Source organism: Rhamphochromis longiceps, linkage group LG20 (assembly GCF_057381845.1).
Source record: "Rhamphochromis longiceps isolate RC_006_pf linkage group LG20, R_longiceps_female_GT1.1, whole genome shotgun sequence".
In the NCBI taxonomy this organism is placed as follows: Eukaryota; Metazoa; Chordata; class Actinopteri; order Cichliformes; family Cichlidae; genus Rhamphochromis; species Rhamphochromis longiceps.
The window spans coordinates 6,966,154-6,988,956 of NC_140576.1; the positions used below are offsets into that span (position 1 = coordinate 6,966,154).

General features: G+C 39.1%; 2 protein-coding genes across 4 annotated transcripts; one reads left to right on the plus strand and one right to left on the minus strand.

Annotated features, from left to right (window-relative positions):
- The first annotated feature begins 1,784 nt into the window (after positions 1-1,784).
- On the plus strand, positions 1,785-5,768 carry tprg1l (tumor protein p63 regulated 1-like). The gene is made up of 6 exons (XM_085394785.1): positions 1,785-2,181; positions 2,399-2,490; positions 2,570-2,620; positions 2,711-2,836; positions 3,146-3,299; positions 3,827-5,768. The coding sequence occupies exons 1-6, from the start codon at positions 1,954-1,956 to the stop codon at positions 4,019-4,021; spliced, it is 846 nt and encodes a 281-aa protein (XP_085250911.1). The 5' UTR covers positions 1,785-1,953; the 3' UTR covers positions 4,022-5,768.
- A 159-nt stretch (positions 5,769-5,927) lies between these two features.
- On the minus strand, positions 5,928-22,739 carry wrap73 (WD repeat containing, antisense to TP73). Of its 3 annotated transcripts, none has more exons than XM_085394780.1 (13): positions 22,601-22,739; positions 21,600-21,693; positions 21,287-21,439; positions 20,288-20,404; positions 13,019-13,091; positions 12,170-12,273; positions 11,123-11,209; positions 10,490-10,624; positions 10,152-10,229; positions 9,975-10,077; positions 9,745-9,870; positions 7,621-7,812; positions 5,928-6,351 (listed from the first exon to the last, which is right to left on the minus strand). In XM_085394780.1, exons 2-13 carry the CDS (start codon positions 21,666-21,668, stop codon positions 6,239-6,241), a joined length of 1,350 nt encoding a protein of 449 aa, XP_085250906.1. In that variant the 5' UTR covers positions 21,669-21,693; positions 22,601-22,739; the 3' UTR covers positions 5,928-6,238. The 3 variants fall into 3 exon arrangements, with proteins under 3 accessions (XP_085250906.1, XP_085250905.1, XP_085250907.1); XM_085394779.1 differs by having other exon boundaries at positions 21,600-21,713; XM_085394781.1 differs by lacking the exon at positions 9,745-9,870 and having other exon boundaries at positions 21,600-21,713.
- Between the last annotated feature and the right edge of the window lie 64 nt (positions 22,740-22,803).

Genomic DNA, 22,803 nt, shown 5'->3' on the forward strand with positions numbered 1-22,803 from the left:
TTCTTCCTCAATAAACCGATAAACCAAGCATGAGAACAAAGTCTGGATTATAAAGAGCAAGGAGACAAACAAAAACACCCACTTGAAAGCTAAACATCCACGTGTGATCTTCGCCCCCCATGTACATCAACAACTCTCTGAAAAACAAGTCAAAGTCAAACTGAGATTTAAAAAGTTATTGTTTTACAAATATGTTGACCTTTCCAGTTAAGTTAGAGAGGATGGACTGTGCTGACTGAGCCTGTGATGACATAAAACAGTTGCAACAGAAAACCCAACTCTAAAAGCAAACAACATAAAACAAAACAAGAAATAGTTCAAGATTAATATTCTTTCACATTTTGGTTAAAAACAACAACAACAAACAAACAAACAAAAACTCTAATCAGTACAAATCATCATTACTAGTCTGCAACCTGCCCTAAGACTAATGTACACCCAAGCAACAGGTAAAGCAGGGAGACAAGTTTCTTTTAACACTGCAATATAGCTACAAAGCATTATCATTTGACTTCCAAAAAGGCTCTTTTTAAAGCAAATGCTGGTTTATTAGATAATTTTCATTTGTGGGCAAACTGCCTCTTAAACAGCACACTCTTTGCAAAACTGCATTTCCAGCTCACAGTTCCCCAGAGTTTCCACTAGAGGGAACTGTTATAGTTAATTTCAATATTAAATAATTGTGAGCGTTAACTTATCGTCCTGAAAACCGGGGGGGTCTTTCAGTTTAACTGTTTTTGTCCATTACAGAAGACATAATAAATGGGCTGGGTCTCAGGAACACACCTCGTTCGTCATTTCTTATTTAGGTGATTCGCTTGTTTTCAATGATATTTAATGCCTAATATTTGAAACACTGGTGGCATTTGGCATATAACAACCAAGAAAATTTCCAAAAATGAACATGAAAGAGTAAATATCAAAAATGTCCAAGATTACAAAATAAATTAATTAATACTTCCTTGATTAAATATTAAGCTTAATGCTTGATTAAATACTGCTGTCGCACTGCTTTTTCAATAAACCTTTATATAAAGGAAGTTTACTATTCTTGATACAGCTTATAAATGTAAATATTATTACAGCAAAACTCTTCTACAAATGATTTAGACTGAACAATGTCATACACACACACACACACACACTTCATACATCAAGTTACTTTTTGTACAATGCTCAGTCTTTTGCACAACCCACTGTCGTTGTTGCAGTTTTGTATTGCACTGTCTTGTGTCTTTATGGTTCTGTTCTGACTGGTGTTTCACAGTATTGTTTTGTGTATTGTTTTGTTTTTTGCAATGTTTGTGCACTTGCACCTTATGTAGTCCTATGTTGATTGTCCGTTATATATAGCACCATAGTCTTTTACTGTGTACTGTACCACTGCACATGGTTGAAATGACAATACAGGCACTTGACTTGACCTAAAAGAACAAGTTTTTTTCCTTGTTATTCCCAGACTTACCTGGTTAGGAGATTATAAACCAAAGGAATCTTATTACAATATTATTGTAGTATAACTATCGGGTTGCTGTGGATTTAACTTTGATATAAAACGTACAAGAACAGCATCTTCAGGAATACTAAGTGGCAGTACAATTATTTAATAATTACATGATAATAACGTAAATAGAATTAGGCAATAAAAACTAGAACATTACTTTAGATCATTTACGGATCATGCTAGTGAAAATGATGAAAAAAATGGAACCAGCCAATTTATTTAAAAAAAATATTTACTGGTAATTACATGGGTCAAAAACACCGTGTCCCTTTAACAGGAAGGAAATTAAACGGGGGAAGTGAAGCAATAGGGAGCTACTTCCTCGTTACCCCCACAATCACAACATTATTTGTGCGCAATGGGAGAATCTGCATCGTCGGGAGAAGATTTTTAGATCTAACAGTGGGTGCACATCGTTGGGAAGCTCCGGGAAACACGTACGTTTCATTATGCTTCAGCTCAACGACGCAATGGAGCCGGAGAGTCCGGGCGCTGCGGTTCTCCACCCTGCAGAAACCGAGGAGGGGGTCGAGGTTGCCTTCACGCCGCCGGAGGCCGGACGAAGCTTTGGACACGCCGCCTCCGTGGCCTGCTGTCCCCCGTTACAAACGCTGACGCCTTTTCATGTGCATAACCCCACCATGCAAGCGAAAGTGAAGGACTACTTCGTGTTCAGAGTAAGTTGCTGCATCCATTCCAGCTTGCGGTGATAAGCCCGTTTGTTTTTATATGAACCACTCGCACTTATCGTACGCTGCTTAGGTACCTCTAAGTAAACACGACCACCCCCAGCCGTAGGCGTCAGTGCAGGGCAGCATGTTGTGACAATCACAGTAACAGATCACAGGGAGGATGAGGCTCAGATGATTTACGGTTGTGTGATGCTGATCTCAGCCAGGTACCATTGAGCAGGCGGTGAGCGACATCAGGACTGTGGCACTGCCGTCCGAGGATGGAGAGGTGCTTAGTGTCTGGCTGCTGGCTGAGTAAGTATCCCGTCATCATGTTTATTATCAGGCAGGATGCATAAAAATGAACTCTTGTGTGAACTATTGTTTTCTACAGAATTGATCACTGGAATAACGAAAAGGAGAGACTTGTGCTGATAACTGATAGGTGAGTCAGAATCATACCTCATCTTTAAGTGACTAATATTTAATGAGGCATATCAGGTAGCCAACAACATTGTCTTTACGTTCTCTGCAGGTCCCTGTTGGTGTGCAAGTATGACTTCATTAACCTGCTGTGTCAACAAGTAATCAGGATCTCTCTCAATGCTGTGGACACCATCTCAGTGGGCGAGTTTGAGTTTCCACCCAAATCCCTCAACAAGTATGTCAGAATTTCAGCTTGTCAACAGCCAATTAGTATTTACCCAGAGCACATTAACAAATAAATGTGTAAACATTACAACATTAACCTTTAATATTAGCAAAACAGAATGATGTCTTTTAATTGTTTAAATAGCAATAAATACATACAAAAAAATTTTTTCCAAATTGATGCACACGGAAGTAAAATGTAAAAACTTACAAAATGTCTTTTGTAAACCGTTGTGGTCCATCTCTGTGGTTGTGCTGCAACAATGTCGTCAGCTGTTTGATATTCTAATCTTATTAAAACTGTTGTATTGTCAAACAGAAGAGAAGGCTATGGGATTCGTGTCCAATGGGACAAACGTCCCCAGGCTTCATTCATTAATCGCTGGAACCCCTGGTCAACAGAGATGCCCTACACCACGTTCACAGAGCACCCCATGGCCCATGCTGATGAGAAGGTGGCCTCTCTGTGCCAGGTACAGTCACTTTAATTAAATTAAGCTAAACATGCATTTTTATTATTTCCGATAATAGGCTACTTGACGTTATGAAAACTAAGCAAATAAAGTTTCAAAATGTAAGCTTTTTTCTGTGTTGTGAAACAATGGTGACGGCTGGTGAATGGTTGTTTCAAACAACAAACAGTCACAGTTCAACTGGAAACAATGGACTGATTGCTTGCCTTAAAGACATAATTCAGCCCTCAAGATAAAGACAGTTATTCATACTTTTCAACTTGGTATATCAATAGATATTTTTAAAGCCGTTTGTTTATATTTTACTGGCAAGACAACAGCTGTGCCTTGGGCAATTTCTCATCCAGGCATTGCTACATGCAGTGAATGAAGCCCATTCTACTGCAAAATCTTGAATGTATTCTTTATTCCAGAGCAACCTCAGATACTTAACTCCAGACAGCGACTCCTATTTTAATAAATATATAAATTGTGCACTTTTGAAGTGGCTGTTAATAGGTTCATATTTTTTCCTTCTACCTCCCAAGTTGGACAACTTCAAAATCCAGCTCGTGCAGGCAGTGAAGAGAGCCCATAAGGAGCACCCGATCCCAGGTCGAGCTAACGGTGTGCTGATCCTGGAAAGACCCCTGCTTATTGAAACATATCTAGGCATAATGTCCTTCATTAACAATGAGGCTAAGTTGGGCTACTCCATGACACGCGGCAAGATTGGCTTCTAAATTCAGTCGTTTCTCCAAACTACAACATTTCAACTCATGTGTCTGTGTTAAACTACACTGTCTGAGGGAAGCTGCAGTGTAATGTGTAACATGTGTGTGCGTGTATGCAGAATCCAAGAGATGCCCACACACCTTCCTGAGTCGGTGTAATGGTCAGCCAACTGTACGTAAATGATGCACAGCACTGTAACAACTGTTTACTCATTCATTTTTTTGTGCCCCTAGTCCCCCCCCTTTCTGTCAGAGTTCCACACAAGTGTCACACACACACACGACCTTCAGGAGTGTGTGGCCGTGCTATAAGAGTTGGGAGATAAAAGGCACAGCACGTACTTTATATTGAGCTTCTTGAAGTCTCACGTTTCTGGTTTAACCACTAAATGACAGACTGTCAAATTGAATGTGATATTTAGAACAGTGAAACCGTATCATCGGCCAAGATGAGTTCCACATTTGCTACATGATATGGTTTGTGTTTGCATTATTCGGACCACAGAGCCATAGAGTAGCTTCTTGGAATGGAAAAGCAGCTGATGAACTGAGTAGGATCGCCGTGTCACATAATTATTCAAATAAATTTATGTCGAGATATGGAAGGAAACTAGATAGGAGAGCATAGCATCTGCAAGGCTGTGCCCTAGGCTCAGCTTTGGTACTGATTTGCAGAATGCATGGGCTTGTTCAGTAGTAATGATGAATTACATATCAAAATCCTCTCTCTTGTATTTAACCCGTGTTTTATTTTCAGTGCTTATATTTACCTAAATGATGTCTTTGCTTAGAGCAGGGAGCCACCATTTGCAGAGCTGTATTAGCTACAATAACAAAAATGTTCTTTTTATGTCAGAAATAATATGTGCAATGTGAACATGTAAATCTTTATGTTTGTTCTGTGAGTTGCCATTACGGTGCTGCAATTTGCATTTGTTTTAGACATATATTTGCACTCAGCTGTATTAAACTGTGCAGAGGGCGGGTTGGGTTACAAAGTGGCACAGATGCAGATAAAGCTTTGCATAAGTACATTAACTTCCTAGAATGTGTGCGTTGTGGATATTATTGTCCAGCCAAAGGTTACAGAACATACTTCCATGCATCGCCAATACCAACAGAAAACATCCCAAAATGCCTTTTTTTTTCCTGGTCTTATTTGTGCATGTTCCCTGCATGTTCAGTCTGCATGACAGATGGTTTTTTTTAAAGAAATATCCCAAGTGAATCTGTAAATACTGATTGTTTTGTTTATATACATTTTTTTCCAATGCATTTGACTTAAGTGATCTAAGAATACGAATATACCATTAACAGTTCTCAAGTATTTTATTTAGGGATATTAACTCATTTCTACAAACACGTGAAGGTTTTGTTTTTTGTTTTAGATATCTGTAGCACAATAGCCACTATGGAAAATTAAAAATGCCTCTATGTTTTTGTCAGGGCTGAGGCTTGGGGTGGATATAGCTCTGCTTTACGATTACGTTTGTACTGTCGAAGACTGAAACTACTAGGACTGATTGAAGTTACAGTTCAAGTGGCTTTAGAGCAAGATGATGCCTTGAAGACAAGAAATACTGTCCTGATATATTTAGTACTGCCTGTTGCTGTTTGGATTTCTTACTGACATTTCAGTCTGGTCATAGCGGGTAACGCCTTTTACATGCTATAAGTAATGATGCAGTATTTGCAGGTTAAAGATAATGCAACTTGTGTCATGAAGAACTGCTTTAAAATTACCAACTAAAGAAAACTGTCTCATGTCTTTGCTCATGTCAACAGTGCGACTACATTTCATCAAGATACCTAACTGTAACTCAGCTACTGATTTCAGTAACATGACATATACCGAAAACAAATCATATTGATTAAAGGCTGAACACACTTTTAGAAAACTGGCACCATAAGCAACTATATTTATGACAAAGTTTATTTAGAACAAATATAAAATTTCAAGGTGAAACAGGAAATTCTAACAATAAGTGAAATCTATAGAAAATTGTAAACTTTCACATTCTCACAGTGTTTGCAACTAGTGCTGAGTACATATTTATCAGTAGGAATTACTTTCAATGTTCCAGTAGCCCACACTTTTAAGAGCAGCTGCAGTCCAGCATATGCAAGCTAACATGTTCAGGAGTGTTCTCACTGGCCATTGACTCAGCTTGTGTGTACAGCTAAATAAGACTGAACTATGACCCAGTTATTTTCTTTTTGTGTGCTTTACTTGTCTTCTTCATCAGTTTCCATGTAGCACAAACACAGCTGCTCCTTTCCAAGCAGTATCAAGGAGTTGCCACTGCAATGCCAGTTCAGAGAATGAACTTGAAAACCACCTGGCAGGAATAAAAGCGAGATAACTGTGATGTCAATGCCTTTACACATAAACATGCTCATAGTAAGAAATCAGTATCTAAAAAATACACTTCAACTTTGTGTAATGAGATTTTCAATTTCAGGGACATTTAAAGCAATAAATGTAAAGAAACAACAGACAGAGTAAATTGATTCTATTTTCAATTATAAACAACACAATCTTAAACTAAAGGCAATATGTGACTATGTTGCTGTGAAACTACAGGGTGGGGCATTTATATGTATACATCGTAATAACATGGAAATGGTTGGTGATATTAAAGTCCTGTTTGTGGCACATTAGTATATGTGAGGTGGCAAACTGAGTTTATGGTGTATCCATATAAATGGCCCACCCTGTACTCGTTCATTTACTAACAACTTCTCAATCAAAAGTTGTTATTAAATGAACCTACTATGGATAAACCTCCTTTTTGAAAGTATGACCAAAATAATGTCCATGTCTGTAACAGATGGTATGCCCTCACAGACTCTGATCTATGCATCACTGAATCAGTAAGGGTAGGCAAATAACCTTTGATGAACAACTATGGAAGGTTATCCAAGACGCCCAAAAAAACCTGAGCACATAGAAAAACTGTCCACATACACTTCAGAAAAACTGGTGCAGTTACAATACTTTAAGGTTTCTTGTTTTCATGTAGTTTAGCAAACAAAATGTTTTTTAAAATAGTTTGGTCCACTAAGAGCAGACTGCATTCATTGGTCCTTGTTTTTTCTTAAACTTCTAACCGAGATCCACACTGACTGCTCTTAAGCCCAGTGCAATGAAGTGTAGCTTTTTAACATAAACTAGAACTTCAGCCAGTTCTAATTTTGTTGCTAAAAATTTTGGCAACAACCTTTGACTAAAACTAAAGTTTGATGCTTAAATTATAATTAAAACTAATAATGCTTAAATCAAGACTACGATTTAAACTAAATCAATATTTGCTGATTTCCACTCATTTCAGCCATGCTGTTTTAAACAATTTGAGAATAACAAAGCAAAAGCATGTTTGTTGTCAATCTTAAGTTCTATTTCATGATATCAGTGTTTAATATTCTATTAGTGTAAAAAATAAAATGAATGAATTTAACAGCGACCTTGTGATTACCATGGAGATTAAATAAAACGACAGGATGGTTACTGGAGGTCTGCTCCTTTCCTATATCTGAGAACAATGTAATTAAGCTTTGGACTCCCAACTACGTGAAAGTTCAATTGTTTTAGTACCCAAGGAAATTACCTTCAGTTGGGACCTGAACAGCAACACAGCCTCCTGGAGACCAAAGATAGAGCTTGGTGTTGCCAGTACATAGTGCCAACCGGGGATGGCATGGGTCCCACTGAAAACATCGTACTGCTGATGTCTGCTCCAGCACAGCCTGCAGGCTCATCATCTGCATGTTCCACACCCAAACAACACTCGCCATATTATCTGCAGTGACAAAAATAGTCATACACATTCAAAACCACTCTCAGCCTAAAGAGCCAATACTAGTATCATAACAAATGTACACAACAAAAGTCAGTCAGTTTTGTACAATATAGGGTCAAAATTATGCACACAAGGTCAAAAATATACATAAAGCAGCACATATTTTGTTAATTGTCCCTTAGCACACTGCACCTTGAACCATCAGCATAATTCTTGTTGAAACTGATGTAATTCAAATCAACTTCCTCTCAGCTGAGGATGAAAGCGGTTTCTTTTTAAAACCTCTGCAAGTGGAGTTACAAAATACAGTTACAGACACAGTTAAAGTTGTTTGAACTGATGATGCAGGAATCTGCAGTTGTTTAGAAATGGCTCCAGGACACATTACACACTTGTGTAATTCAGTTTCTCAGTTCTGAACTATACTTTTGCCTTTGACAAGTTAAGAGGTGTGGTGGGGCGTGGTCTGCGGGGCCGTGCGGACGCACCTGCACGGCATCCGCAATCACGCCCGCCGTGTTAAAACACGGACTCAGGGGTTGGTGTTGTGGTGTGGTGTGACGTGAATCAAATAAAGTTGGCTCTGAACGTCGCTCCGTGGTCCCGCCGTGCCTTATTCATGCCACATTGGTGCCGAAACCCAGGAGGCGGCATGGCGGGTACCTACCAGAGCCAGGAAAGGAAAGAGCTGGCCGAGAGGGTGGCCGAAATAGCGGCCACCCAGCGGAAGCAGGCGGCGGAGGTGCGTCGCCAACAGGAAGAGCTGCGGAAGGAGAGCGAACGCCACCTGGGGAAGATGGCAGAGCTGGCAGCGCTGCTCTGGGCCTGGGCGCCACCCCCACAAGTGTGTCCCGAGGACAGTGAAGCGGTGGAGGAGCCGTGTGGGTCACCTCGGCAGCCGGAGGTGGTGGACGAGCCACGCGGGGGTCCGAGCCTGCCGGAGGAGGAGGAGCAGCCGGGTGAAGGGCTGCTCCTGCCGGGAGCGGTGGAGGAGCCGCTCCAATCGGAGGCCGAGGACGAGGCGGGCGAGGGTCTACACCTGCCGGAGGCAGAGGAGTCGCTCCACCCAGAGGTGGGCGAGGGGCTGTGCCTGCTGGGGGCGGAGGCGCAGTGCGGGGAGCCGCTCCAAACGGGAGTGGCGGAGGCGGTGGCGGAGCAGCTGTGCGGGGAGACGGAGGTCCCTGCTCCAGGGCAGCCTGTGCAGCCGGAGTTGGAGGCAGAGGAGCGGGACAGCCCCGCTAGGCCGGGGATCGGCGGGCTGGCTAGTCCAGCCTCGCTGCCACCAGTCGATTCTGCGCGCCTGACGTCTGCCCAGCCGCCTGTGTGCAGGAGCTCACGGCCATGCCTGTGGGGCCGTGTCCGCTTGCTACGCGGCCGACCTCCGGACCAGCTTCGCCGTTGCCGCTGGATGCGCGGGCGGCCACCAGAACGGACGCTTCCCCGTCGCTTGGTCAGGGGCTGGGGCGCCGATGTTTAGGGGCCGAGTCTCGCCCCAGTTCGCGGGGGGGGGGAGTAGGTTCGGCCAGATTACTCCCCGGCCTCAATCGGGCGATGGGGGTATGTGGTGGGGCGTGGTCTGCGGGGCCGTGCGGACGCACCTGCACGGCATCCGCAATCACGCCCGCCGTGTTAAAACACGGACTCAGGGGTTGGTGTTGTGGTGTGGTGTGACGTGAATCAAATAAAGTTGGCTCTGAACGTCGCTCCGTGGTCCCGCCGTGCCTTATTCATGCCACAAGAGGCTTTTTGGGCCTTTCACCACCACATATTTAAGAATCTAAGTGGGTGCAGATTATGTTGTGCAATCTTTTAGGTCAAGAAAAAGAGCTGTTCACAGAAATGTTTCAAAGGTCAGTATTAATAAAACATTCCTGTCAACAATTAGTGCAACAAGAAAGTTCAATAAAAAAGGTAAAAGAAAAAAAATCTCACCATTTTTGGTGGCTAGATAGTGATTGTTTGAGCTGAATGCCAAAACAGAGACCCCAATTTTGGGGTTGGCTCGGTCTGGGTCTGGTTTGACCACAGGAACTTGTACTGGCAATGAGCATATCTCATCTAGATGAGGCAACAACAAAGAATTTATAATGAGACAAAACTGGTTACTTGACCTTGGTAATTTTAGACAAATATCACTTTAAAAATGAATACTGCTTACGTACATTTACTCTGGGTGTTGAAGAGTGTGCTGCCAGTAGTGATGTTGTGCAGAGACATTTCGTCAGTGCCAACAGCTGGCCTTCTCTCCACTTCTTTATACACAGTCTAAAACCACAAGGAGTAATTAACTGGCAATCAAACAATGTCTTCCAGGCCCATCAAAAACGCTCAATACTCACAGCTTTTGTGCTTTCCACTGTTGCAGGGTGCTGAAACTGTGCGATTTTTTTCCATGTGATATGATTGATGATGCGCACCTGACATAAAGATAAAAGTATCTTAATTTCACTGATACTAAAAATTGCACACAACACATTCTGCTCAAAATAAAAATGAACCTGAAACTATACTAAAACTTTTATTTAAGAGAGAATGAAAAAAGTTGTGAAGCTTTTTACGACTTTAGGAGGAACTGCATGAAATTTGTGAAAAGGAAGACCTCATCTAAAAAAACAAACAAAAACCAAAAACAGGCAATCATCAGGAAAGAAGCACAATTTTTTAACATCATCCATACTTTTTCATCATAGCTGCCAATTGCAAGGAACTGGCTACTGGGGCTCCAGGACACAGACTTGACACCCAGCGACCATTCATAGGCACTGTAGGTTGACAGCAACCGGCCATCCAAAGAGTAGAGCAACACCTTATACTGTGTAGAGGATACATACACATGAAACAGTATTAATAATAATGCTAATAATAAGCACTTAAGTACAGTGGTTAAGACAACCTTTAGTAGACAGATGTTGCAGACAGATGTCAGTGTGCTTCATTTTAAAATTTTATGACTTTTTAAACAGTGTAATTACATTTTGCAGTATTCCTGTTTCCAATATTATGAGACTCTTGTGAGGTGATCAACATAAATTTGTCCTATCCTGCATAAGTGTTTACTTAAAGAACACTTGTACCTATGTATAGTACCCCAACCATGCCTCAAAATTTAAACTGCAGATAATGTTGTTTTATAATTTAAAGCTGACTCTTTGATTACGGTCTTCCTAAACTGGAGTTTTTAAACTATTCACTTGCCATTCTTGCCAGGGTACACTTTACTGAGTGATTCACTGATGACAGGCTCATGTTTAACTGAGATAGGTAATTTGACATTACAGTGATGGATCTCTAGTGTATTAGGTTAACTAACTTCTAGACAACTGTCCCATACTGCCAGCACACAGCCATTTGGAGACCACTCCAATCCTGCCAGGTCCTGTGTCTCAGTCTCAAAATGCTGTAATAAAAAAGTGACATTAAATGAAGTTCATTAAGACATTCATTAAAAAAAAATGTGAATATTTTAAACTTAATTTTTCCTCATATCTAGCACAATATAAAAAGATAAAAGGAAACAAAATACAAAATAAAAGCTAGTTTTAGCTGTTCCCAGAAACACTGTGTTGGGTGTCCAAGGTTCATAAGTGCACACAAATACCACTCTGTCTGATCTGGTTGAAACGGAGATAAAAGAGAAATCTTGGTAACTGACTCTTAGTGCTCCTGGCTCCTTTCATCAGGGCACATTATAGGCCCTGTTAAAAATTATGACCCAGTGACTTGACAGCTTTGCCTTGTTGTAGTCTTGCTGTTTAAGTTGTATTAAACTGGATGATCTCAGACATCTACTTAAAAACAAAGCAGCTATTCAAGTAAGACGTGAATGCTAATGACTTTAATTAATACTAGAATCTATTCGCCTTTTATGGGATGAGCATTTGCTGCATTACAAACATGTGCCACCTGCTGCTAGAAAAAGCATAAAGGCAAGTGCCTCTCAGCTATTTGTCCCTTACAGCACATACTGTTTTTAGAACTTTTGGACTAAAATTAAAGCACATCAGATATAAAGTAGTTCCCCAGCAGAGCCTGCAGAGAATGATTTCACATCCCATGTTTTGGAGGGAAAAGGGGAAAAATGAAAAAGCAGTAGACCCACACAATGAGATCAAATCAAACTGGTATGAACAAATTACACAAATACCATAGATTCAATTCTACGTGTTTTAAATATAATGTAGCAGCAAATTTCATGTAACAATAAAGATAGTCATAATGTATGGCTAACAAGTCTATATCTTTTTGGGAATTGAAATTAAGGTCCCTTTCACTGTAGTTTACATGTCTTACTCAATTGATGAGTACATTAAAATGGCCTTACAAAAAAAAAATCTTATGCAGCTGTAGCTCTACTTACCCTGAGTAAATGCCAGTCGTCACACACGAATATACTAACAAAGTCTTTGCAGTCACGACGTTCAGCCAAGGCCATATAGGACCCATCTCTGCTGAAATCTATACCTGTGGGTATACAAATGGTTTCTATGGAAGATCAAGAGGGAATTTGAACAAATTCCAAAGAACAAAAAGTGAGGAAAACAACGCTAAAATGCCACTTTATTTTCCAAAAAAAACCTGCTCACTGGTAAAATAATAATAATAATAATGATAATAATAGTAAAAGGGACAGTATTAAAAATCTGAGCATCAATGACACATAAAATAATCACTTTTTCTTCACAATTTTTTAAAGAGGATATTTAGTCATAGTAACAGAATAACAGAAAGAATTTCAAAATAATTTAATCTTTCTTTAAAACATGTCTATGTAACAGCTTGGAAAAAAGACAACTGTCCATTCTGATCACATAATACATGGCTTAATCTATTTTTCATTATCTAATTCTTTGGCACCATAAAGTCTGGTATGCAACCATCATGGCGATATTATTTATATGACAGCTCTGAAGATACACAGGTTGCAAAAGGGCATGGTATTACATGTGGAAAATGGGGAGAGTCAGACACAATCATTTTTCCACTAGTTGTTGACAGGCCTGTTATGAAGAGCATGCCCCATTTACTGAAGAGAGGCACAGCTGTCAGCATAGAGGACCATAGTTTGGACCCATATCCTTGGGTAGACCCACAAGGTAAAGAACGGCATGTGATTCATGGGGAATGCCAAGGCATTTAGACTGCTGGCCATGTCCTCAGGTACACTCGTAGTAGACATACATTCATATCATATCAATTTCATACTCACCTTTCTGACATGCTTTGGGATACTTGATGTAAGATACAGCTTTAGTGCACAGTGACCAGACGGTGATTCTCAACTGTAACCAAATCAGAGAAAACAAAGAAAAGGCAACCATATATTATCTTCCAAGTTAAATGATGGAAAAGATCATTCTACCAGACAATTAACTCATTCACTGCCAGCCATTGGCAGTGAATGAGTTAAACCCATTGACTCATTCACTGCAATTGACGGCTATAGACATCAATGGCAGTGAATGAGTTAAAAGAGTGTAAACACATCCATCCCTTTAACTGCAATGACACATTCACACTATTCGACCACTGGTCTTCAATAAGAAAATTTAATTATAAGTTATTTGGTAAGTGTTACATCCATATGGCAAGTGGCTGTCAATAGACACCAATATGAGGTCAGTCAACCAGAACACATTTCTATATGTAAAGATCAGCTATGCAAATCCAGACTGCATTTCCCACCATGCACTTTAACAGCTGTGGAAAGACTGTCTTATGTCTTTGAAGGGGCAAAATCTCTGTGAGAGGCAATCTATCTATCATTAGACGATGGCTTGGAAAGGCCAAGTGTGTGGAGTGTTGTCAATCAGTGTGCTTCCCCAGGGAATGAATACACATGTTTAAGACCTGTAGCCACTGAAAGGGACCAAAAGAATTAAGTTTAAATTAAGACCTGTTTAAATTAAGTTTAAACCTGTTTGTTTTAAGTTAAAGTGTAAGTTTAAATTAAAGTTTTAAGTTAAGTTTAAACCTGTTTAAATTAAGACTTGAGCACATAAAATTAACAGATACAAAACAACATCTCAACACATAGCAGGAATAGGACCAGTCAATTTAGTAGCCAAGATGTAATGTCAGACATGTTTGCCACAAGTGTGACAAATTGACAGCAAGTTGTGCGCATTGCCACAAATGAGAAGCAGCTAACTGACCACAAGTCGGCATAACAAAGAGAACACGTGTTAATTCTAAGTTTTGACAGCAGTCACTTAAATACCCAGCGGCCTCACTTCAGCCAGACTCATGCCAACAAAAGCAAGTGGCCAAACATGACAGATATGCTGATCTAAGGAGTATGACAAGCGGTATCTTGACCTTCAAATAAGGAGCACCAGAAGACTCTTGAGACACTGTTACAGAATACGTGGTTTGTACTGCCTATGTGTATATGTTAAGCTGTTCAGAGATTGATTGATGAAGTTAGATTCAGCAGCAAAACTCAACCTTGTTGCCAATTTTCCCCCATTGTTCACTATAATACAATTGCAACATTACCATTCCAACAACAAATTTCTAAAACTTCCAGATGCTAGAAAAACAAGTTTTGTGATATCTCATCGACGCAAATTTTCTGGGCTGAGCAGATGAATCACTTTTTATGTTTTGTCTCCAGTTTTGTGCAAAGGAATATTATTTTTGAATCCTCAATTAAGACTTAAAAATAATTTTTTCAGTCTTAATTTTTAAGACTGGTCAATGTAAATTTTTTAATACAATTTTTTTGTAATTGTAGTATTACATCTGTTTAAATAGTAATGGCAAAAAGCATGCTGAACAAAAATGTGAATAATAATTTGAACACAGAACAGTTAAAAAGGCAAGGGCTTTTTTGTATAATTTAAGGTTATTGAAGAAAAGCATTTTTTATCCTTGGAATAAATGGTTTCATTTGAGTCTAATATGAGTAGAAGTAACAGTAATAATACATTATTCTTCAAATAACACTTTATTTTTGGCAGTAAAAAATAATGTAATTGCCATTTAAGAATGGGCAGAGTTAAAACTACTGAAGTGACGAGGCTTTCATCAGAGTGTACAGACAGATATTTGAAACGGTCCAAGTCTGTCACCTGACTGGACTGAAGTGTTGACCTGCGTGTTTGGTCCAGACATCCAGCTGTGTAGGCTCTGTAATAACACCGCACTGCACGCTTCCTGGACATCCCCTCAGACATGGTGCCATGACAACTAATACCAACAGCACTCAAACACAAACAGACTTACACTTCTTAAATACCCTGAATCCACCACATAAGGGGCGCTGGGAGATCAAGACCCAAAGGCAATGTAACTTTAAACCTGGTGGAGGAAGGTTAGCATGAGGAAAATAGGTGAGAAATGCTTTTCCGTGTAGAGTGAGACTCTATCTAAAGGGGTAAAACTACCCCTTTAGATAAAGTATCCTCACCAAAGGTAAGCAGAAACGTAGGACTACGGTCTGGGGGCAGGAGTGGTGTTAAAGACAAAACTCTCCTAAAAAAGCTGCTGTTTATTTATCAGAGAAAATTGTTACGAAAAGCCCTTGGAGACTATACTAGAAGGTGGAGCAAATAATAATCATGACAAGTCAATATTCTTAAAATGATGTCATCAATTATTGGGGTTAATTTATACCACTAAATACATGTAATATGTGATATAAGGTATTCTTAAAAAAATAAAATCTAATTACAATTTGGGGACCTTCCCATCAGGAAAACCTGTGGGCAATATGATAACTGCAAGAATGTAAATACTACAGTTACTGACAGCAATCTGGAATAAAACGTACCCATCAGCCATTCTTGTTGCGCGCCTAAGCGAGTGTGAGAGAATGGTCGAGTGTATTTGATGCCATATAGGCCTATCTGTCAGCAGAGGATTAGCTTGTAGGCATTCCACGTAGAAAGCCATCTCAAACCAATATAGCCTATTTCTCCTGTTACAGCCTTATGATGCTACCAAGGAACAGGAGCCTTTCACAGCCCACATAGGGTATGGAAGAGCTATTGTCCCCTGCTGCAGTGCTTAGGCTCCCTAAATTTACAGTTCGGTCCGGTAGCATTGTTGGCAGCCACATTGCTGCCAACAATGCTACACGTTAGCAAGGCTACAGCTGTACTAGTAAAGAATTCTAAGGCTAATCTGATCCCAACAATGTAAAAACCATTAGACAAGTCAAGCTCAGCAATGTCCTTGGCTGGACTTTTTCGACCCTCAGTTAGTAAAGCAGGATTAATGTGGATGTGCGAGTGGCATTTTGTGAGGTCCTAAGATAAATGAATGGAATTCAAACAGGAGACCAGTTGCGTGAAGTCTCACAATACATAGGCTAAGTTTCAGCAATGTGACTTTTTATTACATCTATGACAAATGTTTTAAAAATCTGGGCAAAAACAAAGTAGCTGGCTTTAAGGTGCTTCATTTCACAACATTTAAAGTAGTGGTTACTGGTTCTGACTTCTACAGCTTTTGTTAACACTAGATAGAATATATAATCATTTTGGTACAGCCACAATGACAGTTGTGACCTAGAAATTTGAAAGATCTTTTGCTTAAAAAACAAAACAAAAGAAAAAAACAACTGAGACAGCCAGACAAACACAGACAGCAGATTTATTGATACATAGACAGACAAACACATACACAGAGGCATGATCCACACCACAGGCAGCTGTCCCTAAACAAGTTAATATAGCAGGCTGTTTATGAGTGGGTTGAAATTTAAGCCTGACACGAACACCCGCCTGGCACAGCCTTAATGAAATCTTGGGCTGGGGTGAAGGTAAGTTCAGTGGGCTCTCTGGAAATGCCACAACAAGTTCCTAATTTTTCTTTGTTGATTAAATTGGTTTTGAAACCTGCACCACAAAAGGCTGCTCAGTAAGCAGCAAGTAAAACTACTTACATCTAGCCAGTTATGAGAGAGATGAGTAACTACAGGTTTTTGACTCCATAACAGCAAAGATTAAATGCTTGTACTAATATAAACATGTTTTGACAAAAACCTAGAGTTTTTGACAACGACTAAACCAAAGTGTTACTTCAGCAGAAAGTTTGCACAACAACCATATTGAGCAGCAGCTTCACCTGTCAAAGACAGACACAGCAGCTGCAATTGTTCACACAACAGTGGCACTCCATGCTGTCTGACATTGGCCTTTTAAATTGAGTAATGACCATTAAACGTAGCACATAAAGTATCATATCACATCTCCTTTTCACAGTACATGCAGAATATTTTCCTCAAGTGCCAGTGTATTATAATTGCTCTGACATCTGTTTGTCTTGGAGCTTGTCTGTTTTTTGGGGCTCATTTCTGAGAGTTGTTTACCAGAACTACTTGGTTTGATTTGGTTTGAACAAAACATTAATTTATAGATACACCGTTCTCAGACTGAACTTACATTTTCACTCTTCTTCATAGAAAGATAAAATAATCTGCACTGGTTAGACCTTTCAGCCTTAGTAGCTCTACAACACAAACTGAAACACCAATGGCACAAAGCCACCATATGACCATAATAGGTATGGTATTAGGAGCAACTTGGGGTTCCTTGGCCAAGGACGTTTCAACATAAAGAGGGATAGGGACTGACATGGGAAACCTCATCTACTACCTGATCCCAGTGACAATATCAGTATAGCACAACATATTCCAACAAACTCACAAAAACAGCCTTCAAAATAAAGGAAAATGAGCTCTACAAAAAAAATTCCATATAACACTGATTTCAGGCTAAAACTAGGGCGGCACAATTAATTATTAGAAAATTGCGATCTCACTTCATACTTATGTGCGATCTCATTTTGAAATGACAAGGATTTAAAAAAAAAAAAAAATGATGATGATTGTACCGCATTTTGATCCAGGACATAAGTTGCATGAAAACAAGCGCTCACTCTTCCTGCTCAACAAATGACAAGGGCGGAGGCTTATACCAAGTGATACAGAAGTCAGCTGGCAGGGAAAAAACAACAGAGAGCACGTGAGAGATGACGAAGCTGTAAAGGCCAAGAAAGTGACGGGAATCCATCCTACCTGAAAAAACATCTTACCCAATGTTTCTGCGCAGACGCGGCACATGCGCACAACACCAACACCGAATTAACTTCTTTTTCTCTCACCCATCCGGAATACTTCTTAAGGTTATGGTTATGGTTAGGGCTATGGTCAAGGGTAGGGTTAGGTTTAGTCGCAAGTCACCATCAAATTATGATACAGGTAGGACGTTTTGTCAGAGTAGGATGGTTTCTCAAAACACCGTCCCGCAACTATTTTAAAAATGTTGCACTACCTGCTCTATACACGCAGTGTCGAGCAACGGTGGAGACGGAATTACAAGCAGTACAACATTTTGAGGCAACAACAAAATGTGACACATTTGTTTTTATGTTTATTTATTGTTTTTATGTTCAGTCTCAACTGTTACAAAGTTGATGTGCAGTTAATAAGTGCAATAAATATTTATATTGGAAAAGAAAATCGTGAGAGAATCGTGATCTCAATTCTAAGCAGAAAAATCGTGATTCTCATTTTATGCAAAATTGTGCAGCCCTAGCTAAAACTACAAAAATTCTTTCTATTCTAGCATAATTTGCTTTTTTCTTTTATAGTTTTTCGTTTTGACTGTGATTTGAACCAAAACTGCACTTTGCTATACCACAAAAGGTGCAAAGCATAACAAGTTAATATTAACTATGTAGTACATGTAATTAATGAAAACAATAAATTTTTTTGTCCTAATGATGGATACAACGTTTTTCCTCTTTTCTCCTTTAGTTGCTTTTAAGGTTTTTTAGAACCTGTTTGCAGCACTTGGCTATTGGACGAAAAGGTGATTAAAAGGTAAATAAAAGTAATGACATCAGTTTAATTTTCTAATAGCCACATATAAGTTAATTAAAAAAACAAACGTATAGTTAAGAAATGAAAGAAAGAACTGACATTTTGTTAGAGAAACTATAAGTATCAAGAATCAAGAATCACCACAGCAAGGCACTGACAGCAAGCAATTAAAATGAGGTTATGTGGAATGTGTTCACAATTCAACGTAGAAACATAAGAAAAATGAGTACAGTTTATATTAACCATTCAAAACTGCCCACACACATGCTCAAATGCAAGATTACTGCACTAAGATTGTCTATTCACTAAGCTGAACACAAATTGCCATAGATCTTTAGGGAAAGAAAAAGCATTTCTTTCAAATTCTTTTCCTTTTTAAACTTTATTTATTAATAAAATTCTGACTAAAACAAAGCAGACATACCACAGACACTTGCACTCTACTCCAGACAAGACAGAGTTGTGTATTAGACCACAACACCTGTTAAATGATTCCTGGAATCTGGTTCAGTGTTACAGACATGGCCTGCCGTCGTATTCCACAAGCCCCAAGGGTAGCTGCTATAACAGCACCCCTTACAACATATGCTTACTATGGAGAGAATATAAAAGAGGAATTTGGAGGCACAGGCAATTTATTTGGTTTGTATTTAGTTTTATATACTTGCGCAATCTCAAAATCTCCTCAGCTGGAATTTGGTGGGTGCATGTACATACTGCATGATACCTCAAATTTCAAATATTTTAAGTAATGATATAAAACATAAAAAGATGCGATCTTAAAGACTTTTGTCTGTACTTTCTCCGTAGACAAACAAGCTATTTCTGGTATCAAATATGTACTCCTGTTTTGCAAGGTCATTACTGCGGAGTGAAGGAATGTTCACAAGTCACGACTACTGATGATTTTAAAAAGAGAACAAAATCTAATTTCCACATACTATGTATTCTTGGATCTGATGTTTAGAGCATACTACTATCAGCTACAAGTGAACAATAACTAACAGTCAAATAGTCATCAAGGATGGAAATCATTATAAAGCGCCTTGAGGCAACTGTTGATGTGATTTGAACTGTCCATGTGATTTGGCACTGTACAAATAAAATGAAATTGAATTTAAATAAAATGAAATGAGCATTTTGGCTCTTGTCTTATAAAACATATTTCTGCTTGGCTTTTTATTTGGGCAGTAAAAATAACAGCCATATAAATTATTAATGTTATTTATTTAACCTGCTCCTGGTTAGTGTATGGCGTTTCTGATCTGGTTGGTTTTAATCCATCAGTGTTGGTAAGCCTACAGTTACTGTATTTTTATGACCAATAAAACATCATTAAATAGACTTGATGCCAAACAAAATACCAGACCTCCATCGGAAGGGCATATACACATTGCACTGGTGTTCCAGAGGTACTAGAAGCCCATGTATGACAGGACGCTAACAGGAGGGCAGCTATGAAATCAGGCTGAATACATGTAGCAGGTGGGGGGTGTAGGGGCCAGTCAAGAAAGGCTCTGGTGTCTGGCTATTTTCAGGTCCCCCGTTCCTTGCAGGCCAGCAACAGTTGATACCAGACAAGCATAAAACACATTTCCATGTGCATCAATGCACATACACACACGCAGAAACCAACTTCACACTTACATGGAACTCGGTGGTGTTGAGAATGTGACGTCCATCTGGACTCCAGCGTGAGGAGACTAGTCCTATTGAACCCTCATCAATCTTGCAGTGCCAGTCCGGCTGTTCAAGAGACCACACCTGAGAAAAAAAACGTCAGAAGGAAGACAGAGTGCGACACCAGGACAGCAAACGGCAATTACTCAAGACATCCTTTACACACATCCTCTAACTTTCTCAGTTTGATTTCAAACAGTAAGAACACATCAGACACAATGAAAGACTGGCACTGGATACCCTTTCAAAGGTAAGCAACTTGAGCTACGATGTGCATGAAACTGACATCACTTCAGTAACAATAATTACTGCAATTCTGTCACTTTGAACACTTTTTGATCATCCTAAAATAAAGAAGTTAAAGCACAATAAAAAATAAACAGCATGGTTCTAGATCATCCAATGACAGAAGTAATGAATATTAAAATTTATTGTACCTATTTGAATGCTAAATAGTGAGTTTCACTGAAAGCAATCTCAGACTACTTCATCTAATGTGGAGTCTACTGTGTCCTTAAAGTAACAGCAATAAGAATGTATGTATAAAAAAGTTAATTAGTATACATTTTTAAGACTAAAAGAAGGATGTACATGTGATTGAGACTTCAAACAGGACATGTCTAAAGCCTCCAAAAATTTTAAGTACAATATAACATCTCAAAAAATTACAACTGAAGATACGGAGTATTTGTTTTGAGGAAGTATTTCTGTATGTCACTTCTAAATTTAGGGAATGTGGCATAACTGGTCTATTGGTAGTTTGATTAAATAGAGCCTGTCCAACTAAAATCCACATAAATCACTTTAGTATTCAGTTTCTATCAATCCCCCCAAAAAACCCAACATTATTTAAAAGAGTTTGTAATTATTTGTATAATCGTGAACAGTGTTCAACTAGTAGACTGACCACCTTCATTCACACCACATAAATGGTCAGATAGCCACATTACTTTTCTCTCAACCTACCTGTACTAGTCCTCTCTTATACATAGCACACAGAATAAAGAGAGAATCAGAGGACCACTCCATATGAGATATTTGGTCAAGGCAGGTATACAGGTGCATAATCTGCAAGGTGCTCACATCTCGCACCACTAACCTGTACTGCACACATGTAGCCTGAGGAGTAAAGCCAAAGACAACAATCAGCAAGGAAATTACCCATTTCCATCTTATCCATATGGAAATGGTAACATAAAATGGGAATGAAAAAGATTTCTTTCTACTGAAAACAATTAAAATACTACAAAAATACATATTGCATTACTCAAACACTTACCAAATACTTTCCATCTGGGGAAACTTTACAAAGCTGATTGGACTGCTTGAAGACCTCAGAGAAATTCATCTTACAGTGACAATTGTTGTGTCATCTATGAAGCACAATTTCCAACTGAAATTAAATTGATTAAGACATTAAATCTTTTACGGTAAAGGACAAAGGTTGGTTAAAGATAAATCAGAGCTGTAATATTTTCAGCTAATATTATTTTATTATTATTCACACTTCTGGAAATACGTTTCCAAAAATACTTGTGTCTATTTTTCTTACACTACATTTTCCATAACATTATTTACTGTAGTTATAGTTTATTATGTTTTTATGTCATTTCGATGTTGCAAACTGTGCATTGTGAACATAACAGCTCAATAGGGGACACGGGTTAGAAATTAGCAATAAACTCTATGTGCAGCGCATCAGTTTCATACTCCGCACTGGGAACATGTTAAACGTCATTGTCCTTTTCAAATACATAAATTTTAACTAAAACAACTGCAAAAGATTTGCAATTTGTACGTAGTTTGCAGGTATTAACACGTGATGGCGCTAAAGGTCCAAGAAAATGACTAAGCCTCAGAAAATAGGCATGCAGAAAATACACAAAAAACTGTTTCGTACAGGAAAATAACTCGACTTATATGGCAACTACTTAGCTACATAAAACGGACTTAATCCTTTCCCAAATTGAGCATCATCACAAACAAAGCAATTTTCGTAGCTATCTTGGTTTAGCTAACTCTTAAGAAAGACCTGGAGGAAACTAATTCGTCGAGCAAAGCATGTCTGAAAGATGTGTTTCACTGCGATTTTTGTCATTGGTATCAAATTATTTAACCAGTGGATAAGAACTGACCACTACATGCTTAAGGTAAAGTTAGCTTTTTAACTAGCTGTCACCAATGACTGAGCTCGCTCGAGGCTAGCATGTAATGCTACTAGCAACGAAAAGCTCTATGGTAGCTTTCGACCGAACATCACCGTTTAATGCAAACACTTACTTCTAGCTTTACTTGAGTTGTTTTTGTCACTTAAAAGATTAACGTAAAAAGTTCAAGAAAGACTTCAGAAAAGTTTTTTCTCCACATGACTGCCTTCTGGTGCATACGCTGTTGATTCGACTGCTGCTGGTTTGTTTGGACGAATACATGACGACATACTGGTGTTGTCCAATGAGCGTTTGCTATTAGAGTTTTCTTGCCTT

Excerpts from the sequence above, each read along its gene's own strand:
- wrap73 (XM_085394780.1), bottom strand. The coding sequence starts at position 21,668 with ATGAATTTCTCTGAGGTCTTCAAGCAGTCCAATCAGCTTTGTAAAGTT. Across the intron at positions 20,405-21,286 it reads ATAAGAGAGGACTAGTACAG|GTGTGGTCTCTTGAACAGCC; the intron begins GTAGGTTGAGAG and ends TTTTTTTCTCAG. Across the intron at positions 12,274-13,018 it reads TCCCAAAGCATGTCAGAAAG|GTATAGATTTCAGCAGAGAT; the intron begins GTGAGTATGAAA and ends GTATACCCACAG.
- tprg1l (XM_085394785.1), top strand. The coding sequence starts at position 1,954 with ATGCTTCAGCTCAACGACGCAATGGAGCCGGAGAGTCCGGGCGCTGCG. Across the intron at positions 2,621-2,710 it reads CTTGTGCTGATAACTGATAG|GTCCCTGTTGGTGTGCAAGT; the intron begins GTGAGTCAGAAT and ends CGTTCTCTGCAG. Across the intron at positions 2,837-3,145 it reads CCACCCAAATCCCTCAACAA|AAGAGAAGGCTATGGGATTC; the intron begins GTATGTCAGAAT and ends ATTGTCAAACAG.